Below are 22,874 nucleotides of genomic sequence, written 5' to 3'. Positions count from 1 at the left end.
TATTTAACTGTATTCTTTGTAAGGCTGAAAATCCAGTTTTTTCAGTCCTGCAACAATATTCCCATTTTCTTAATGGCTGTTTACCAGGATTGCTTTTCTCCCAGAAATGGTCCCTTGGTCCTTTGGTATTCTGACTTCCCCTTTTGCCTACAATTTTGTTTAAGGACTGTGTGCCTAGATTAGCCTCACCTGGATAATCTCCCTTTAGATCAAAGTCAATGGACCTTGATCATTCCTAACTCCCTTTGCCAAGTAATTTAACATAATCAAGTGTGTGATACTTTGTTACGTTCATGTCCCCAGGCTAGAGCTGGAAATCTTGAGCACTCTCTTAAGAGTCTCTCTTCAACACTATGGTCATCATATAAGCAATGCCAAGACCACCCTCCTGTAAAAAACTATTGAATTACTGTATTTGTTATATTTTAGTTCATTTGAATACAATCTGAGTATAATTTGACTGAAAACATTTTTCAGTTAGGTAACAAATTAAAATTTGATTTGAAGTATTAATTTGAAGTATTTGATGGGTAAGTCACAAAACTAAGGGTTTATTTCCCCCAAATTATTAACTAATTATCTTCCTTGGAATGCTTTTGTTAAGTCTTTTGACTCCATCTCATCTCATGTCTTAGCAAACTTGATCCTGTCCTTGAAAATAGTAGTTTTTTGACATCAAACTGGGCCAGGAGTTAAATAGAGATATTGGTCTTGCTCCAGCCCTGTTTCTAACTGGCCAAATATTTGAGCAAGTCACTTATCATAGATTCATGGATTTTTGAGCTTAAAAGGGCTTTCATATTACTTCTGCCAAAAATTACTTGATTTTTAAAATTATTATAAAAAACTCCTGCCAAATTTTGCTTGCATTCCTCCTGTGGAATCTCCTTTGATCATCATTATTAAAACAAAAACCATCTCTATATTAAATTGAAAGCATTTCTCTAATTCCAAATTTTCAAATAAATTGAAATACTTAAAACATGCAGATTAAGTTTTAATCCTTTTCAAATGACAGTCCTTCGAACATTTGAATATTGCTGGTGTGTCATTTTCCCCGTGAGTGGTAACTGAGGAACAGATGTTCTGCTTGGCAATGGGTATTCACCGAAACCTAAAGTCCAACTCTCATGGAATTCAGGTTCAAATAATGACCAGGACTTGTTCTCTCTATTCCATTTTGGTGGTTCTTTTCTGGACCAAATGCATAACTGGACATATTAATGCCCTTCCTCTATACTTGGTCTAGAATCTGTGTGCATACAAAATATTTCCTCACAGAGAATGTTTCCATACTTCATTATCCTGACTCGACTTATTCATCTTTTAAAAGATGTCTTCAGTAATCAATTTCCAACATTCTTTCTGGCTCTGGGTTTTCCAAATTCTAGCAAGTATGGATTGATCACATTCTAATTAAAGGGGACCATCAATATTAAAAAAACAGATATCAAATATCTCCTTTCTACTTAGCAAATGCTGAGAAGCAGGGTATAATTTATGACTGTTCATAGAACTTAAGTAAGCTAGTTAGCACTTTCATTATTCAATGTGACCCAGCCACCAGGTTGCATTCAAGTATTCACAAGGAGCCATTTGAAGTTTAACTGATGCTTTGATAGTTTGTTCTCATAAGCTGTTAGGAACTCCATAAAAATAGAAAACCCACATGGGGCAATAATCTCCAGTTCTTGCTTTTCTCTACAGCATTGAAAGCCACTTCTGTCCCCTAACCTTCATTTAGCAGCGAAAGCCTGTCACAACAGAGCCATCTTTGTCTACCTTGGCAGGCAGTTTCCCCTTTGGGTCACGGAATGTCAAATTCTGTAACAGACAGATACTCTTGCCATTGTTATTCAGGGAATGTACAATAGACAACCAATTTACCACCTGGAAGAAAGAGGTGTGTATGTACACTCTGAAAAACCTTCCCTTTGATGCTATGGGGACAAGAAGCTAGCTGTGGCAGTAAGATGCTGCACATATGTGTCTTGTTCATAAAAACAAGTCTTAGTTATTCACAGAGGTGAAGAAAAATGAAAAATACTTGTCTGTGAACCCACATACTATGCAAGAAAACATAATAAAATGAAATCTAGCTCTCTGATCACCCATGTAGGTACTTAGGCCTTTATGTTACAAATAGTTTTAACTAAGAAAAGACAAAGAATATGTATGTTTTTCTTCAAAACAATTTTTTCAAAGGTTTATTCAGAAACAATGAGAGCCACAAGTGTCAGAGCTCGAAGCTGGACCATGAGCATCTCAGAAAGTCTATAACTGAGGTTTGGAGAAATGTTCCATTATACAAGACAGACATTCTAGAGACAAACTCAAGGGAATCATACAGAAACAGAAAAGTATTTTGTACTCCCTCAAAGTTAACTTCTTTTTCCCTCAGCCTAAATATTCCATCACCAAGATCAACTGTATCTGTTTTTAATATTTCCTTCATTGTCTACTAGCACAACCATCTCAGCCCTGGGCTCACTGCCACCACCTCCTAGTCAGACTTGTGCCCAGTGCTATCTCCCCTGTCCTTGCTTCACAGGGAAATGCTACCTTTCTAGAACACACATCTGGTCACCTCACTTTTCTGCTTTGCTTTTCTATATATCACCAAGGCACCTGTGATAAGTCTAAGTTCTTTGTTGATGCTCACAGAGCTCTCAGAGCTAACTAGTTAGTTAGCGCCACACTCATGGAGCTAGCCACCCCCTCCACACTCATGTGTGATTCGCTTACATATTGTTGTGTCAATCCTGAGAAAGTATGGTGTCAAAGTATTTCATGACTTCACAGATGCTCTTCTCTCTGCCTGGAGATTCTTCCCCACCCCCCTACCTGACAGCAGTATTTCTCATTAAGATTCAGCTGAGACCACTCTACCATGAGTATGTGATCTTTCCTACACTCTATCTATCCTTCTCAACACTTCAACAACTGATCTTATTGCTTGGAGATTTTTTTAAATTATGTATTTTTCTAAGTATTAAATAAAAACCTGAGGACAGGACCCAGTGTGCTTTTACTTCTCCATCATAGTGCCTGAGCTTTGTAGAGTCAATAAACCAATTAAATGGACAAGGAACTGACTCAACTTCAAGAAATCATTGAACAGGAATTCCGTAAGTCAGTAATGTTTGTTGTAAGTCTGTAACTAAAGAATGAGAATAAAAGAAGGATAAAAAGTTCTCAGTAGGCCTGGAGGAGTGGCTCAAGTGGTAGAGTGCCTGCCTAGCAAGCATGAGGCCCTGTGTTCAAACCCCAGTACCACAAAAAAAAATTAATAATCAATGCTGGACACCTTTGGCAACCTCATTCTCAATATTACTGAAGATTGATCTGTAAAGTGGTTGCTTGTGTGTGAATCTGGCCACACCACATTTACACATACATGTAATACTGTAAATTTTAAAGTGTGTTGGTCCACCTTATATTAAATATACTACACATAATACTGAAAAATTTTATAGTTTATTGCCAGAAAATAAAGCTACATATAGTCAACATAAAAGACTGAAGTTTTGTGATGTGGAAAACATTGGGAGACTTAGTAATGCTGGTCACACATTTTCCAAAAACAAATAACAGCAAGCTTCTGAGGCAGTTAGAGTGACTCTCCCGTTCAAATGAGCACAGGCAGTTCAATCCTCCATGCTATCCCCACTGTTCCCAGCCTTATCACTCATGTATTTTCCATACATTATGTACATGATTTTGTAGTACCTAGCCATTTCTTCCACAGATATTATTTTAGGTTAGAAAACAAACTTCAGGTATTGACAGTTAGGGTTCAAGTATAATTATGTTCATAGCCATTGCTTGTGCCAGACACACTCAATCTACTTTTCAGAGACATAGACTTACTCTGTTCAGAGTCTCTTATTAGCAAAAGATATCTTTACCATATCTCCACCTTGCAATTTATGGCACAGAAGTTAGAATGGACAAGGTAAGAAGACAAGTGCATCTCAAAACCAAAAGAAAATAGTAGCTGTGATATCACTCTATCACATGTTAAGTGTGCTCAGTTGCTCAAGGCACTGTGTTTGGGATGCTTCTCAAGCCCACTGTCAGGTCTGATCGCACGGTGAGACTGACCTTGGATCGTGGAGGGGCTCGGATGTACCACTTGCAATCCACGGCCTCGCTGGCAGAAGCTTTGCCTTCCTTCAGAATTTGTATGGACTCCACAATTCCTTCAGGGCCGCCCATCTCAAACTCACAGGCTACACAAGAAGATGCCAAACAAACACACAAAAATGGAGCTTGAAAAATAAACCAAAAGTATATTTTACAGTAGAAAACAAGGCCTCCAAACATTATTAAATAGCTATTTTACCAACCTGGTAATGGTTTCAAAACTCCAAGGTCCTTAAAGTCAGGATCTTAAAAATTGAGAAAAAGACAATTAGTCCTATACTGCACTTATACCATAAAATGATGTTGAGTACTATACCATCAAATTATCCTGGGATCAGCCTTAAAACACATTAGGAGAAACTGAATGGCAAAATAAATAGTGCATGGTAATATTAGGATGGGCATGTTACATGTGTATAACAATGTATTACTGCTAGGTTTTGGTGAATATAAAAGAGATGGTTTTTGAAAACTTCTAATGCCATTCCTGTAACTAATAGGCAAGTAATTCAGGTACAGTGATTGCCTGTGTCCATAATAAGGCAATAGATGTTTTGGCAAAATGTGTCTATAGGTAATTAAAACTTTGGGTCAGCCTCCATGTATGATAAACACAAGTCTTTTATCTGGTTCAAAAGTTTCTGTGAATTGTTGAGACAGTTTTCACCTGCAATATCAAAGTAAAAGGTTAAGATGGAAATCTGAGCTTTTCTCCTCTGGTTAAACAAATCACCCTATTTTCATTTAGTACCATGCTGAATTTCAAAGTATTCCTCAATTTTCTACTTTTCAAACCCAATATCCATTTTCTCTCATCTTCTTGTCCAGGAACTGAGGTTCACTTATCTGTCTTTTCTGCTTATTTATGTGTTTCAGAGGAAGCTCACTTCATCATGAGCCTACTTGATTTCACCTCAAAATGGTAGCTCATTCCTATTTCTCAGAATTGATTAGATAGGTCTGCTAGCAATAAAATATCAAGGTGAGCCTGGAAGAGGACTTCTGAGAAAGGCAGACCAGTTTTCTTGACTCACATTGCAGTCATGTTATTTTGGACCCTTTGGATCAGGTGCAGTGGTCAACTTCTGATATAGACAGGTACAGATGTAAGACAATGCTAACTCTGAGAATGAGTGACTAGTAACATGGGAAACCATAGGTCCTTCAGGATGCCACTGAGGAGCTATGGAGTTGTACTTCTCTGGGTTTTTGTTTTTGAAAGAATACATGTCCTTTATAGCCTCCCCTTCCTTGAGTTTAATTTGCTTTTACCTATTACTGGGTAAAGGCATCAATGATCATGCTATATAGCTGGACATACATCACATGCAAAGTAAAGGTGGTCATGAATGTCATATGCAATTACTGCTATAGTATTAGTAATAAATGGAATATCCTGTAACAGAAATATTCTTAAGACACTACTCAAAAGCATCTATTATGCATCTTTTTGTGTCTGGGCACAGATGCACTAAACTTGCATCTTGTTAGCTCTTTAAAGGTTGTTTTCTGTTGTGTGTTTTTGTTTTGTCAAATAGAGATGAGAACTAATCTGTCACCACTGAGAGATTGGAATCAGCCACACTCCACCAGAGTTATATCAGCTACTTATAGTTGGTTTATTATAGGACATCATATTCAGAAACTTTGGATCATGAAACAAATTCCTTTGTATCATGGTTTTGAAAATGGTTCTTTTACTTTATGGAAAAAAATAAAGAAAAAAAACATTTGTAAGAAATTTTCATGGAAAACACAGAAATGAGGACACATAGATAATTTAGTCCAAGATACTTCACAGTTGGGATTTTTTCCTTCATATAAATAAGTAGGTATTTGGTTATTTCAAATCAATAAGCATGTATTTAGTACCTACTATGTGCAAGAAAAGAGCTATGTTTTGTAGAATTACTAACTTTATGTTATTTCCATTAACCATCTCATTGGCAAGATTCATTCGTGTCATCCTGATTTTTATATCAAGCTTGTCCACCCCAGGTATCTAGATTTTGTTATTCATTATAACCTTTTGCTATTTAGCATGCATAATTACATTCATTACTCATAGACAAAATCACCTTCTTACCAGGATGCTTCAGCCATATAAAGCAATCCCTAGAATTTTTATGGAAATGTAGTTGGTATTCTTTTTTTCTAGTTTGAAGACTATCATTTATCATTTTCATACCTCATACAAGACAAGGTTGAGATAAATGCCAGTTATGGGAATTGAAGATTTACTTTTGTCTTTGTATTAATAGTGATAGTACCAATGGTTTAAAGAAAACTTGAGGGGAAAATTTGTATTTACAATTCCATTTATATTAATCACCAGTAATATCACAAATATACACTGCTCATATGACCTGCAAAAAATAAACAAAAATATTTTGAAACAGCCCAAGTTGAATTTAAGAATAAAAAGTTGGACTGATAGCTCAAGGTTATTTGGGGGCAATGACATTTGTTGTTATGTCATTACACAATAAAGATGGAGTTACTATGAAGCATGTCTCCCCAAAGCTATTTTCCACAAAGTAAATTGAGTCAACCTGTGAAAACATAAGTGACGTCATGAGGCTTGCCTGGCATTCCATTGCCCTTGGAATAAGACCATGACTCTCTTTGTGTTCTTGCCCCTGCCCACCAAGCCCAACAGCCTTGGGCCCTGTTCTCTCCTCCATTCAACTTCAAAGACAATCAAATCTGTTTTCTGCAGACCTTTGAACTTGTTCTTTCATCTCTTTGTAGAAATTTTTCCAGATCATTGCATACCTGGGTCTTTCTCACTCTTCCATTTTAGGCTCAAAAAACCTTCCTTGAAAATCCTCTGTAAGGCAGCATCACCTCCCATTTTCTTGACCCCCTCAGGGTTCTGATTTCAATTCATAGCCACTGTACTGCCATCCTTACTTTTTGATTAATAATCTATGCCCACTGAAGTCGACTCTGTAAGGGACCTCATGTCTTTTTCCTAACCTTTTTATTAGTATATAATAATTGTACAGGGAGTTTCCTTGTGACATTTCCAATGTGACATTTCCAAAGTAAAATTTGTCTTGGCCACTCTCATTTTTCCAGGAATTCATGGTAGAGTAGTTAAAACCTTGTATTACATGCAATCAAATGAACATTACTGTAGCTAATGAGGTATTTGCTTGTGTGTTCAAGAGTACGTTCTAAGGTTAAATGCTTTAGTGTGCAAATGTGTGCATTTTCACAGAGTGGTTCAGCTTGTTCTCACTGGAGGCACAGTAGATATTTCCAGCTCTCATTAGCATAAACCCTGCAACCTATTATGGTACAGTATGGTGGTATTGGGGAATTATTTGGAAATCTCAAATTTTTCTTGGGTTTACTTGGAAAAGCAGGTAGTGAGTACATTTTCTGCCTTGTTTTGTAAATCTATCTACACATCCATATATCTCATGTATTTATCTGCATAAAATATGAAACCTTTTATAAACCTTTAAATTTTATCTAAAAGTATAGTAATTAGAAAACTTAATTTCATTTGCTCCTAAATAAAATATACTGCTACATTTCTATTGTGGTTTAGAATGGGCATTTGTCTTAGAAATAGTTGATTAAAGAAGAGATTTTCTCCTCAGTTACACTCTCTATTTTAAGGGGCAGAGAGATGAAACTGGCATTTGAACAGGTGTCATCCCAATGGAAGGTGGACTCTATTCCACATAAAATGAGAAAATTATGAACAAAAATGGAGATATAACAAAAATCTGTCCCTTCATCAGCTTTATGGATATTAATAACTGACTTTTAAAGAATTTACACAGAAAATATTTTATCACTTCATTGGACAGTATGGTCACTGATGTCTTTTGAGACAGATAACTCAGAGTTTTGCAAGATAGCTCAAGACATTGTTACACCTTTAAAGGCCAAATGTCACTTTTCAAACTAAAAGCAGGGGAACCAGTGAAGCATCTCAAGGGGAGAGCTGGTACATTGCCTTGGCTGAGGAGCCAGAGAGCTCAGAGTCAGCAAAGCCACTGCACCTGCCACTGCCCAATGCCATCGGGTGGAGTCCTTAAGAGAAAGCAGGATGCAAGCACCACCTTCCACACTGACAGCATTTCCTGGGTTGGAAGTTTCAGCTGAAACAGGAAAACAGACTTGATCTTTTCTGCATCTTTACTTTTGTCTAGCACATTTGTGGAGGCACAGATATGACTTAAGTACTCGTTATTTTACCTGAGTTGGACCAGTATCTGTGTGGATTAGTCACCAAAGATTGTCTTTTATGTGAATGCTTGTCTTCTGTGGAAATATTTAATTTATTCATAACTTTCAGTTCATATGGCTTCTGCTAGAACCTGTGAGTTAACATTTGCACTGATGGTGCTAAACAATGGTGGTTAAAATTATTGATGCTTAGTTAACAATCCAGAGTGCAGCACCAAATCTGAGCATCCAGTGTGCATGGCACAGCTCACTGTCATTTTCTTACCCATGCTACTTTTAAAACCTAAAATCTAGACTAAATGTACCAATATTTTCAGGGTGCAATGTTAAGTATGAGTTAGACATTTTATTTGACAGTACTGGGGTTTGAACTGAGTATTGTGCTTGATAGGCAAGCCTCTACCACTTGAGCCACACTCATAATGCTTTATGCTTTAGGTTTTTTTTTTTTTTCAGATAGGGTCTCACTTTTTTGCCTGGGGCAGACCTTGATCTGTGATTCTCTTCCTATTCCCCCTGGGTAGCTTGGATTATTGGCATCACCACAATCACGTGGCTTATTTGTTGAGATGGAGTCTCCCTGACTTTTTAACTGGATTGGTCTTGAACCATGATCTTCCTCCTCTAGAATAGCTGAGATTATAGGCATAAGCCACCATACCTTGCTGTGTAAGGCACTTCTGCTGCAGACTGGTAGAATTTCTTTCTTAAGAAAAAGGACTTTTAAAATTGTTTACATTGAGAACTGAGTTGCTTACTTTTTTTCATGGAGAATCATTTTGGCTTGAAAGACAAACTGTAGTTATTCAGGTTTGGATATTTGGCAGAGATTATTTTGAAAATGAACAAAACTAATTTGTTGATGTTAAGGAAAACAACTGACAGTGTTGCCAATGATAATACCCAAGCTTCAAACAGAAAATGTATTCATCGCTGTGTGCCTGACAGCTTCTCAAAGCTTGGAGAATTTCAAAATGAGATTGTTGTTGATATAAGCAATATGATTTTTGGTGCTGAATAAAGAAATATGTCACTATTTGGAAGTTCTGCCTAACGGTGATCCCCAAACTGCAGAACAAATAATGCATGGCTTTGAAAAGAAATTTGAAGACCGCACTGATACATTTTAATGTAGCAAAATGCATAGTAATTGTTGATGTGGTTTCACATTTGTCTTTGGCACTTACTTTTAAAAGAATGTTCATTTGCTGAGGTTTGATGTGGTATAAAACGTAGCCACTTTGATCTGAAAATGCTATCAAAATACACATTCCTTTACCAACTACATATCTCTGCTTTCTCCATAACAAAATATCATAACAAATGCTTGAGATAATCCAGTGAGCTTCAAAAAATTTATATTTTGTGTTTGTAAGAATATAAAAGAGCTTCACTTTTATTTAGCATTTTAATATTTATTAATATCTCACTACTAAGTGATGTTTTAATAAAACCTGCTAGGTACTTTAACACATAACTGGTTTACTGGTATAAGTTTTAAATGCTCCATAAACAGATATTTAAAATGTCCTCAGTTTCAGTGGTTAATAAGGCAAATATTGACTGATACAGCCCTTTATAGTAGCACTTTGAGATCTTCAGTAATTTTCCAGAGTAGAAATCAGAATCTTCTGCCCTCACCATGCCTGTCTTGTATCTTGGCCATTTTCTTTCCACAGAACTCTAGGTTGCAATTTAATATTTCAGCCCTGTGCAGTGCACTGATTTCATAACCTAAAGAGATTTCCATACTGTGAGCCATGGGGTAGATGAACTTTCTGGAAATTACCATTAAGCCAATTGACTATGAGCGATCCTATCAGAGGAATCTTCATCCCATAAATGAAAAATTGGGATGTGATGACATTATAAAACCTCAATTTGTTTTAACCCAAAACTGAACCACCTTCAGTGCTGTCTCTGGAACTTTAAATGATTCATCCAATCTTTCCAGCTGTGGTTTTCCTTAACGAAGTTAACAGGAGAATCTTGTTGCTTTAAGCTCTTAGAATTCAAGTTAGTGCAAAATGTAGCTGCCCAATCAGGCTGTGTAGCTATGTCAACCTTTCTGTTATAAAAATCACATGTGATACTTGGTTATATTTGCAAAGCACAATTCAACCACCGGACCAGATACTCTTAGAGAAAACTGGTAAATATCATCACCAAATTTTCACAATCTCTGACTTCCTGAATTATGTCAGCCATCCTTCTCACTGACAGGTAGACACTGCAAGCAGTGTTATATGAGATCTACTGTTCCCCAAATTTTGGGATAATCTCTACTATTCATTTTGCCTTTGTATAGCTGGTCAGAATGTTTTAATGACATTTTTATCAAATGAAGCATAAGTCAAATATGAGGGAACTAAAGATGTGAGATGGTGTTATTTATAATTTCCTTCAGAATACTATGAAGTAATGTAGCACTGACATTTAATTGAAAAACATACTGGCTACTGGAAAACCAACCAAATATTTTGGCAGAAATTAGCATTTATATTACAAGAGAGAATGCAGACTTTAAAACCAATTTATATTTTTTAAGCATCCCAAAATTTTGTTTGTAGTTACAATCTTCTAGAACTTTTCTAAAGGGAAATTACATTCCAAATAAATCAAATTTTTATGGGGCACAAGACTTCTCAAGTATTCTACACAAATTTAAATAATAAAAATTCAAAATAAATCAAAATAACTAAAACAAAGATTGTTTTGTTATTCTAATAAGTCTTTAAGTTAGCTAGATTTGTTAAACTAGCTAATGCTATTGCAATAATTAATATGTACCAGGTATTATTTTAATCATTTTAAACATAGTTAAGTCCTGTAAGCCAAGAGATATATAACAATATTATGCCTTCTTTAGAAATGAGGGAAACAGGTACAGAGAGAGTAAGTAACTAGCTTAAGAACACACAGTTAATAGATGGCTTAGTTGGATGCAGGTGGCTCATAACCGTAATCCTAGCTACTTGAGAGGCTGAGATAGGGAGGATCACAATTCTAGGCTAGTTGTGGCTAACAGTTTGAGAAACTCCATCCCAAACAACAGCTGGGTGTGCTCATACCATCTGTTATCCCAGTTATGGAGAAAAGCATAAAGCAGGAGTACTGTGATCCAGGATAATCTGGGAAAAATGCAAAACGTATCTTCAAAATAACAGAGATGGAGGTATAGGTAGAGCACCTGCATTACAAGCACAAAGCCCTGAGTTCAAACCCCAGTATCCCAATGACAATAATTAAAAACTAAGCAGTCTAGTGTGGAGAGCAGAGTACATAAGCACAGCTGTGTCAAATAAACTGCGGGCTTGAGTTTGGCACAGCCCCAAACCACAGAAGGGAGCAAGCACAGTTATGCCCAATAAACTGCAGGCTTGAGTTGGCAAAGCCTCAGCTGCAAAAGTGGACAAGATTCAGTACAGCTGTTTTTTCCTAAGATGTTTATGTTCAGAGAGAAGTGGTCACAGGTTCTTCCTGTTTCCGAGAATTAAAATGTCACACCCCCACCCCTGAGAACTGCTGCTCCACATCATGCTGGAGGTGGAGGTGGCTGGTGTGTCTCCATCTGAGCATCCAGCCTACCTCACCCAGCTTTATGCATGTTTGGTCTTCTGTCTGTTTTCTTTTTCTGCATCTCCCATTGCCCTCAGGTTTCTAGGACAAGCTTCTGAGGGACATGAGATGTAGCGCCAACATGGGGCTCTAGAGAAAGGTGATGCCTGGATGGGAACCTAACTGTGGGGGAACTTGAAGCCTGAGATAAGAAGACACCCTCCAAGAAGCACACATGTAAGATATAATAAGAAACAAGTAAGGTGGGGGAGGAGAGTGCATTGAACACAAAAGATTTTCCTCCTTGGTGTTTGAGTCAGGATGTGGGACTCACCCCTTACAATCAGTCAGGCAGTGTCCCTTAATGGAACAAAATGCTGCAGGCAGCGGAGTTGCATAGCCATCAGCCCCATCTTACGAAGACAAGTTTTCACATAAAATTAAAATTCAGTCCAAAGATGATTTGGATTCTGATTTAGTGTCAGATGAGGAGGGTCAGAAGGACACTCCAGCTCATCAAGCATGGGGAACCATGCATTTGGAGTTCCCTCTATGGGCCAGGAGATTTCCCACTCTTACTAAGAGTCCCCTGCAGGCTGCCTTGCAGGCAGCTCGTAGTCAAGGTGAGAATATAGCTGGTTTTAAATTTTACCCTGTGCTTGAGAGGCCGGACCCTAACAACCCTGGCAAGCAACAGAGGTTTCATGACCAGGCTACTGATTGGTGCCAATGGGCCCAGGACTTGACTACCAAGTGGTGTCGGAGGGGAGGAAGAAGATTTGCTGAGCATGGCACCACTTCTGGGAATAGGCGGGCCGAGAGGGAGTGAGTCACAGCAGGCACCAGTGGAGCTGTGGCATTGGACCCACCTCTTAAAAGAGCTCAGCCCCAGCCAGGCTCGACCCCATTCCCATACCACCACCATGGGAACACTCTGGTAATTGCTGGTGCAAACCCACCTCTACCCATTTTGTGAGCCAGGCAGATAATCTAGTCTCTGGGCTTGTTTTGAGCTTGCCTACATAAACCGCTGCACTTGTAGAAGCTTCTTGACTAAGTCATGCTGTGTACTACCAAAACGCTTCAGCTTTGCATAGGCAATTTATATCTATGCCCCTGCACACACTGGTGAGGCCACTAAGCATGCCATCATACATTGTTTGGCTATGTAGTGTCAAGGGTATGTTTGCATTTTTCCTGAGGATGCAGAACACCCAGTGTGGGTACCATAGCAGTTTGTCAAGCCTCATGGATCCCCTGGTACTGAAGATGAGGGTACTGAGGCTGGAAGATTCACCCAGGAAAGGGAGCCACTGAGGCTGACTCCTCCATTGGCCAGAGGGTGGCCAAGGAAATGGCTGTTGGTGAGACAGACAAGGGACAGTGGGCCACCCACCTGGGGTCAAATTAAGAAACTAATGGACATAGTGATGATGGTAACTGGTAGCCTGGGGATGGTTGGGAATCCCACAGCCACATTGCTGGGGGCACTGGTCATAAGTACCATACAGGTAGGAATTGTCCAGGGCGATGCATACTGGACTTTTCCAACCTGTCAATGGTACATCCTATCACTTGGTAGAGACACCCTGTAACTATCTTTACAAATGATTCGGTGCACATGGGAGGTCATTCCTCAGGACATTTGGTGCTTCAGTATAGTGACTATGACTTTACCTGTAAAGCTTGTCTTACCGGTGCATGAGAACAAAGCAAATGATTCTGTGGACTTACGGCTATTACAACAACAAATATTGGCCATGCAAAAGACTTACGATGCTGTTGTTTCTCCAGCCACTATTGCAAAAACTATCCTGGGTGAATTCAAGGGTTTCAATCCATTTAACTTGCTAAAGCACTCCTTTTGGTATTGTTCACCTGTTTGCTTGTTTTTTCAGTTGGATGCCATACGGTGTGAAGAGAACTCCTTGGATTAGGGGACAGGCTTCATTGGGAACATTTAAGAAATTGTAAAAGGGGGAAGTCTAGCTCCAGATTTACATACTGTCATTTTCTATCTGGATGTCTAAGTATAGTTAATTATTTTACATAGTACATCTCAAAATTTTTATTGCCAAAGACCTAAGGGGTACATCTGGACATTCCACCTGGCCATTATCTATTCTCTCTTGTATTGAAAGTGAGATGCCTTAAAACAATTTTATACATAAAAACAGATGAAGCACAATGTTTGACATGAGAAAGTACATTTGAGGATGATGCTGGAAGTATTGTTTAAAAAATACAAATATATTTAAAATGTTTCAGAACTAAATTTCCAAAATCAAGATTCATGTAAGAAAGTAGACATTTCCTATTTGTCCTAAAATGAATAAATTAAAGATACCTAGTGGAAGTTAGTGATAAGAGGTGCTAGATGGTGCCATTGGGAAGCAGGTGGGTAAGAATGATTGCAGTGGGTGGGTGGGGAGTGGATGTCTTTTCTGCCCAGGAAACCCCATGATTTTTTTATGGGATTAAATCTTATAAGCATATCTTTAAGTCCAATGCAAGTTGGGTCATATTTTTAAGCTTCAGTAAATATCCAAAGATCAATTACTTTATTTTAGATTGTTGATAGAATGGTGTAAAGAAGGAAGTTAAGAATGTGAAGATAGTTGATGCACTTTCTATACACGAATCAATATAGAATTTTTAAACCTGCTGAAATCATCATAAGAAGAGGCTAAGGTAGAAAGAAGAAAAATAGAGGGGATGAACCAAATTGGGCTATGATACATACATAATACATGGAAGTGTTATAATGAAACTCCCTGTATACTATCTTAAACAAGCAAAAAAGGTGAACAGGAAGGCAAAAGAGGTCCTATCTGGGAGTTGGTACCAGCGGAATGGGAGACAGCAAAGGAAAAGGTCTAAGTTACCGAGTGTGAGGACCTGAGTTCAACTGCATTCCCAGTAAGGAAAAATCAAACAAACAAACAAATAAAACCCTTCACTTAAGCCGGGCACAATGGTTCACTTCTGTTATCCCAGCTACACATATGGTGGAAGTCTCAGTTCAAGGCCAGCTTGGGCAAAAAGTTAGTGAGTCATAATCTCAGCCAAAAAACTGGGCAGAGTGGTATGCACCTGTCATCCCAGGTACCTGGGGGCCTCAGTAAAGGGGTTCTGGTCCAGGATGGTCGGGCAAAAGGGCATGCAAGATCCTATCAGAGAAGAAGGGCTGGAGGCATGTCCCAAGTAGAAGAACACCTGCCAAACAACCCAAAGCCCTGAGCTCAACCCCAGTACCACTGAAAAATATCCACAGCACAGTATGAAAATAGAGCTTGCAGAGTCACATGATTTTATCTGTCTGTTTGCCTGTCTATTGATTGGCAGTTCTGAGGTTTGAACTCAGCCTCGCACTTCCTAGGCAAGGGCTCTTCTACTTGAGCCATGCACCCACCCCTTTTTGGATTTTAGTTTATTTTGTTGGATTTTGGTTTATTTACTAATGTAAGATTTCATGCAGAGGCTAACCCCCAACCATGATCCTTGTGAGCTCTGCCACCAGAGTCACTGAGATTACAGGCATGCCCTCCTTGCTCAGCCCAGTATTTTGTTATTTCAGTAACTGACTTCTTTCTTTCTTGTCTAGAGGCAGTTATTATGAAATTAATAACAATGTTTTAAACCTCTTTTAAAGGCTTGCTGTTATTCTCTAAGTATGGATGGAGCTTGGCAATTACAGCTTTCACTTTGAATTTGGCTTCCTCATATCTTCATGTGGACACAGATTTACACATTATGACTTTTTTCTACTTTAGTGTAAATGTACTCGTGTAAATTTAATATATCAAAACTATGAGATTTTTAGAAAGATGTTTTCAAGCCCACTAAAATATTATTAGTATTTGCACAACTTATCATTATGTCAAAGGAAATCATGAGACAATACATCGTTTAAGAAAATAATGTATTTTCTTAATATCATTTCTAAATATGAACATAAGCATCATGAGGACGCCTTCTGTGTGATAGCTCAATAAATACACTGAAGGCACAAGAGATCTGTGCAAGTGATGTGTAAGTAGCTTCAGGACAGCTCTTTCCTACGTCCAGGAAATGTAGTGATTCTCAGCCCTTCTACGTAGACTTAGAGCAACTTCTAATCGGGAACCTGGGAGCGTCCTCTTTTGGTGCCCTTAGCAAGGACACCAGCGTTTTCATGCCAGACACCAGCAGCACACATGGGCAGGGGGAGCCATCATGAAACTGGAAGAAAAGACTAAGTGCAGAACACTAGATGCAGCCACTGCCAGAAGACTGGTGTGGGTGTGCGCAAAGCGCCTCTTGATAAACCCAGAGAAGTTCCTGAAACGCCATGAATAGCATCCGCTTCTGCCAGTGTGGATGACAGGCTGAAGTCCTCACATTTTTTCTTTGAAAGTCAGTGCATTCTAACTTTTGTTTTTTGGTGCTGGGAATTGAACCCAGGGCCTCATGGATGCCAAGCACATCCTCTACCACTGAGCTACATCCACATCCCCTACCTCCCCCATCTTTTCAAGACACAGCTCTCAAGGTAAAGATCCTTACCTAAGTCAGAATCTTTGTGTTCTAGCCATTTTTGTGCTCTTCAGATCCAGAAAATCCAGCCACCTGCTTATTCCCCTCTCTTTTTTCAATTTGAGTACATTAATTATACAACGGGATTTCCTTGTGATATTTTCATGTGTGCATATAATGTACTTTGATTAAATTTACCAGTTCCTCTTTTTCTACTGGCTCTGCCTCCCTTTGCAAGCAATGCTTAATGGGTTTCATTATTCTATTTTGACACAAGTGCATGAAGTATCTTGATTATACTCACCCCCCACTCTACTTTCACCCTCCCCCTCCACAGGTTTTCTTCTCCAAACAGTCCCCACTTTTTAACACTCATTGATTCTTGTTTTTCTGGTCTGGATTCCACATTAAACAGAAAACACGTGATAGTTGTCTTTCTCTGTCTCAGCCATGCACTTTTTATAAAAAGCTGCACACAATGAGTACTGGTGCAGAAAGGTTGAAAATTAATAGGACCAAAAATGAATTGACAATCAAGCAATAAAATTGCTTTTAGAAAATGTATGTAACCACATCATGGTAAACAAAATAGAAGTCAAAGAACCAAAGTATGTAATGAAAATACAGGTGAGATACTTCATTTCTTAAAGAACAAGTCACCAGAAAGTTTTAATCAGCTGAACCTGAATGTATCAGAATACTTACTGATTGAATTCCACCTTGTAAGGCTTCAATTACTCTTCTTCTAAAAGATTGTGATTAAAAATATTAACTTGTCTTGACACAAAGCCACGAACTTGACAATATCAACTAACTAATGGGTGAGATATGGGTTCGTTATAATTTGAAGAGCTAGGTAAATGTAAATTATCCTACACATAAGTACTTCAGAACTTGAACTCCAAGTTGATAGATATGTACAAATAATCAGCCAAAATTTTTTGAAATGCTGTTGCTGTTCCATTAGCATTATTCACAAATGAAGTACTATTAGTGTAGCCTCAATGGTAATTTGTCATTTAGCACTTATCTTCTTTAAATAGCATTTAACTCTGGGCATCGATAAGGTGTTACCATTATTTCTTCAAATGTCTCAGACTGGACAAGAAGCATGTAGAAACTTTGTAAGAGAGTTCTTACTCCCTGTTCACTGATATCCAAATAATGCTATATTCTTGGTACATGCCCAAATGCTTACTTTTTTATAACATACAACATCATATACTAGAAATAAAAAAGCCATTTTATGAGCATCTACACAAAATTTAAATCCATACTTTGAATGACAATAAAACTACTCTAAATAGGTATGAAACAGTTTTAGAAAAGCATGTCTATTGTCCAGACTGCAATTTAAGAGGCCCTTTGCAAAGTCATGCTAATATCTGAGGACTTAAATTGTTTCTTATCTCCATTTCCCAATAGCAAACAATCTCACTGCATTTTAAGTATAGAGGAAGCAATGAATTGCCAAAAAATTCAAAGTCCTTCCTTCTTCATTTCTTGAAAATTGTTTTCCATCCCTTGTTATCTATTTTCCCAATTATTACGTAACTCTAAAGGTTTAAATGAGTGTCTGAAGCCAGTATTTTTAATGCTTAGTGCACTGGAAAGTAGATGTGATCCATGTTGGGTAGCTAATGTTGGAGCTCCTGTTGATAAAGTTAGACTAGAGTTTTTAAATCCCTTCTGCCTCAGAGAAAAGATCATTTCTAGAAAGTAGAGCTATCATCTTGGGAGACTGGGCAGAATAAGAAATCCTGGAACTCAGACAGAACCAGATTGCCAAGTCAATCTGACCGCCAAATCTACCATCTCATAAGGAATGGAGGACCAAAAATATTTCCCACCCATGTTTAAATGCAACCATGGGACCCAGTCTAATAGAAGCTTTAGAATTTTTAACAGAGCTGTATAATTTATTCCCACTGGTATTTTAAATATGCACAATTTTGAAAATGGCATTGCTTTATAAAAGGACTCTTAATGGTTCAATAGCCCTTGAATTGCAGTTTAAGACCCAGCTGTTTATTGAGACACTTGCTAGGCCTGCAGTCCCTTTGGTCATTTTTCTGTCATTCAAATACAAAAGCATCAAAGGTGATTTCATTAGGAGGTGTGAAAATAATCCCAGGCTTTTCCAGTGTAATGGTCTGAGGCAGTATACATCAATATCATAATTTTAGGTTCTGTTATGTTAAAAGGAAAAAACAGGTCTTTCTTATTTAGTCCAAGAGTAAGATTGATGGGATGCCTTCAGCTTTGTTCCCTTAGATTTTTGATTTTTGTCAATCATTAGCCTTCTCCTGATTACCTGAACTTCTAAAAACAAATTGACTCCTTCCTCATGCTTGCCTTTCAGCAGAAAGATACCAAGAATCTTCTATTTTCTTTGTGAAATCCTTGCTACCTCCCTCACTTTCTAAGTCTACAGTGGTCTCTACTCCCAACCTTTACCATTTCAGGTTATGGGAATCCTAAAATGTTACTGTCCTTATTCCTCCCTCTTCCAGTACTTGGCACTTATCTTTCTGACACCTGAGCACCTGTCTTCCCACTCACCTGGAAGGGCTCAACCTGCTCCAGTGATCCAAAACCCATGAGTAATCTCTGAACACTCATTCTGCCAATGACTCCCCTTATTCCTGGTCACATTTTTCAAGGTCAACTTCCTCTCAACTTGGAAACTCTCCTGCTTTCATTCTCCAAAGGAAATTTTCACCCAGGATACTGCTAATGGGAATAATCTGACTTCACTTCATTAATCTCCTTTTAAAATTCCTTCTTCAGGCTGTGAATTACCTTTATTTATCTCTTTACCTTCAAATGGTTAAACTGGTACAAAGCAAATGATGCAAAAATTTATGGAATTAGTAGTAAAACAATGGAAGTTGAGTCTTGAGTTATTATTATTATTATTACTATTAATAGTGGTGGTGGTGGTAACCATTTTCTTGGCTTTCTCATGTATTCCCATAGTACCAGCTAGGTGACTCCTAGTCCACAGTAGGGAAATAAGCTAGCAGACTTGAGTATACAAATATTACAGAGACACTTGTGCTCCTATTATAATTACCATTATAATTGTGTCATCCTAAAACCTTTACTGAGGCACCATTGTAGATAGAACTTGACTGGATGACATCTATGATATTTAAGTAAAGAACTCAATATACAAAATGCACAGTTATTCTTACCAATGGAAGAGGAAAAGAAAGGATTAAAGAATTCATACAAAGTCACAAAATTATTAAATTAATCAGAAATATTTGAACTTGTCTTGTTTGGCTGCACAACTGTGCACAGGTGTTATTCAGTCACCCCTGTCAGACCTCCAACATAAGCAACAGGCTCATATGTAGACCAGTCTGATGCCTCTGTCTTCCACTTCTGGCTCAACAAGTGTAAAATTTACATTAGTGTCTTCTTCCAGTTTTTCTCCCATTTTGGTCAATGTTGTCAACACTAGTAAGTTTTGACTTCTTCCTTACTCTCCCTATTATACTTTGTGTTACCCACAATGACCAAATCATGTTAATTCTTCTCTGAAAAGTGTTTTCTTGTCCTAAGTGAGGTTAGCCAGGTTCAGAAAACCAAAAGCTGCACATGTCCTCCATGTGTGGAATATAGACCCAACACAAATACCGAAATATTATGAAAAACAGGTCATGCTAAGGAGAGGGAACATACAAGAGAGGGAGGGAAAAGGAAGGAAGTTAAGAACCTGATTATGGTTGATGTACTTTCTATACAAGAATGAATATAAATTTTTTAAACCTGTTAAAATGAAGGAGACTAAGGAGAAAGGAGAAAAATAGAGGGGATAAACCAATTTTTTTGGATCGTTATACATATATACATGGAATGTCACAATGAAACACCTTGTATAGCTGTCTTAAACAAACAAAAATGCCATCCTTTTTTTTTTCAACAAAAACAGAGAGCAGGAAGGCAAAACAGGTCCTGTCTGGGGGACTGGTACCAGTAGGAGGAGGGAGGATATAAGGAAAGGGTGTAGAAAGGTGCATGTGGTAGAAGTATTCTGTACACATGTATGTAAATGGAAAAATGAGACCTATTAAAACTATTCCAGGAATGGAGGGAGGATAAGGAGAATGGTGGAGGGGGTGAGTTCAACTCTGATATATTATAAGAACTTTTGTAAATGTCACAATATACTCCCAGTACAATAATAGAAAAAAATAGAAAAATAAAAGATCACAAAGAGTCATCAAAAAAGTGTTCTTCCCAATTACATTTAAAATCAATTCCCACTGCCATTCTTTTAGCGAAACTCAGAGTGAATCATTTGTTCTGCCAAGTCTTCTGAATTTCAGACTCTGCACTTTTCAATCCAGTCTCTGTAGAGTATACCACACATCCTGCTAACTTCTTTAGAAATATCCCCTTGATCTTAAACATGCAGAATAAAGCTGAATTTCTTAGATGCATTTTACTAAAAACTTTTCAAGACCCATCTCTAAATTTTCTCTCAGAGACAACCCTGCCAAAATATATTATGTCATCATCATAACATATCTGGCATCATGCAAATTATATCTGTGGTTTTAATCATATCATGGATGGATTGTTCACACCTCAGATATGTATGTATCAAAATGTAAGCGTGTTAAAGTCTTTACTCAGAGCCCCTTCCCATGAGATCTCACCAATGTCTCTCTGCAAAGCACGTTTTCTCTCAGAGCTCCTAAGAGCTCTGACCATGGGACCATTCTTTCAACCTTACCCCAAAGTTGAACTTAAATTTTAATGATTTACATGATCACATGGACTCCTTTATTATATGATATGGTCCTTAAGACTTTCAATAAAAAGAACTTGAATTTAGCTCCACTAAACTTAAGCTGATTAATTCTTCTCAGCTGGTATCTCTGCTTTAATAGTGCATTTTAATATTAGCAAAAATAGGAATTATAAAATGGTGAGTATTGAAGGATTCTTAACTCACTCATGAGAAGATATTTAAGGATAAGTAATTTAGTGCTTTACCCATCCTATTAGTAGAGAAGAAATTCTCAAACTTCAGTGTGTGTTGTGCATACATCCCTGGATGAGAATGTCAAGTTTCACATGTGACCATCAATCTCAAAGATTCTTGGTCATCTGAGCATGGTGGTGCACAACTGCCTTCCCAGTTATTGGAGAGGCAAACATTGGGAGGATTGTGGTTCGAGGCCAGTCTGGGCTGAAAGCTAGAGAAACTACTTCCAGACAATAAAGCTGGGCATGGTGAGGTATGAGTGTCTTCCCAGCTACTCAGGAGGTACAAATAGGAGGATGGTGTCCAGCCAAAAACACAACAGCCTATTTTAGAAAATACCTAAAGCAAAACGGGTTGGAAACATGGCTCAAGAGGTAAAACACTTGTCTAGCAAATGTGAGGCCCTTAGCTCAAACCCAGTACTACCACCAAAAAAGATTCTTTGTCAGTATGACTGGTTTTAGGTAGGACATTAACACCCAGTTCCTAGGGACACAATCTGGTAATAAATAAATTAAACTACTGCCATGTTTTGGCTATGAAGTGTCTCCCAAAACAAAAGGCTCATGTGTTGAGTCCTTCATTCCCAGCTGGTAGCACTGTTGAGGAGTGATTGGACTCTGAGGCACTAACTTCATCAATGGATTAACCCAGTGATGAGTTCTTTTCTGAATGGTTTATTAGGGCTGTGACTTAGGGTCTCCATGGAGGAAGTGGGTCACTGGGAGTGTAATTGTGAATAGTATATGTCACTCCCAGATCATTCCTCTGCCGCCCTCTCTGCCTCCCACCTGCAGTGAGGTAAGTGAGTGTTCTCCCACATGATGTTCTGCCTTTCCACATACTCCCTCCTTAAGTAATTTTCTCAGATATTGTGTCACAGCGATGAAAAACTAATGAACATAACATTTTGGTGTCATTAGCACTTTTAGGTGAATACTCAATCGACCTCAAGAGAAAATTTAGGTATTGAATAGATAAGAAATATCACTAGCTAGGAAAGGAATTTGTGAGAGTCAGGCCATGCTGAAGGATTTTGCATTGTCTTAACATGGGTCGAACCATGCAATATGCATCTGTCTTGTGGAGAAGTTAACCATGAGATTTCCTTCCCTGTTTTATCTCAGGCAGTCTGGGGTCATGGTTCATAGTTCACTCTCTGGACAAGCTGCAGGGCTGGCAGTTGACTTTAGCATTTCAGCAGTGGCCTGCAACACCCCGGAAAGTCACCTAACTCTTCTGTAGTACTATTTCTTCACCACAAAAGAGGACTGGTGATGACAATACTATCATAGCTTTGCTGGGGTGAATTTATACCTGTTAGAACAAATCTCAGCAATGTTTACAAATAAAAATGCATTTACCTAGGTGACAACTCTATTGTATGGGCATCTACCTGGTAATGACAATACTCATTGAATAATTATCCGTGAACTTGACAGCATCC

The 22,874-nt window shown here is 38.1% G+C and overlaps 1 protein-coding gene across 5 annotated transcripts in view; it reads right to left on the bottom strand.

Annotated features, from left to right (window-relative positions):
- Neto1 (neuropilin and tolloid like 1) overlaps positions 1 to 22,874 on the bottom strand; it is a 134,418-nt gene that overhangs the window by 57,959 nt on the left and 53,585 nt on the right. For 4 of the 5 annotated variants that reach the window (XM_074069645.1, XM_074069646.1, XM_074069647.1 and 1 more), the window contains exons 5-6: positions 4,350 to 4,391; positions 4,105 to 4,271 (exon numbers count right to left, since the gene is read on the bottom strand). In XM_074069645.1, the coding sequence (XP_073925746.1) occupies positions 4,105 to 4,271; positions 4,350 to 4,391 (209 nt within the window). The remainder of the gene's footprint in view (positions 1 to 4,104; positions 4,272 to 4,349; positions 4,392 to 22,874) is intronic. The other variant, XM_074069648.1, reaches the window with a different exon arrangement.

Source organism: Castor canadensis, chromosome 4 (genome assembly GCF_047511655.1).
Source record: "Castor canadensis chromosome 4, mCasCan1.hap1v2, whole genome shotgun sequence".
Classification (NCBI taxonomy): domain Eukaryota; kingdom Metazoa; phylum Chordata; class Mammalia; order Rodentia; family Castoridae; genus Castor; species Castor canadensis.
This window is presented reverse-complemented; position numbering and strand designations above follow the sequence as displayed.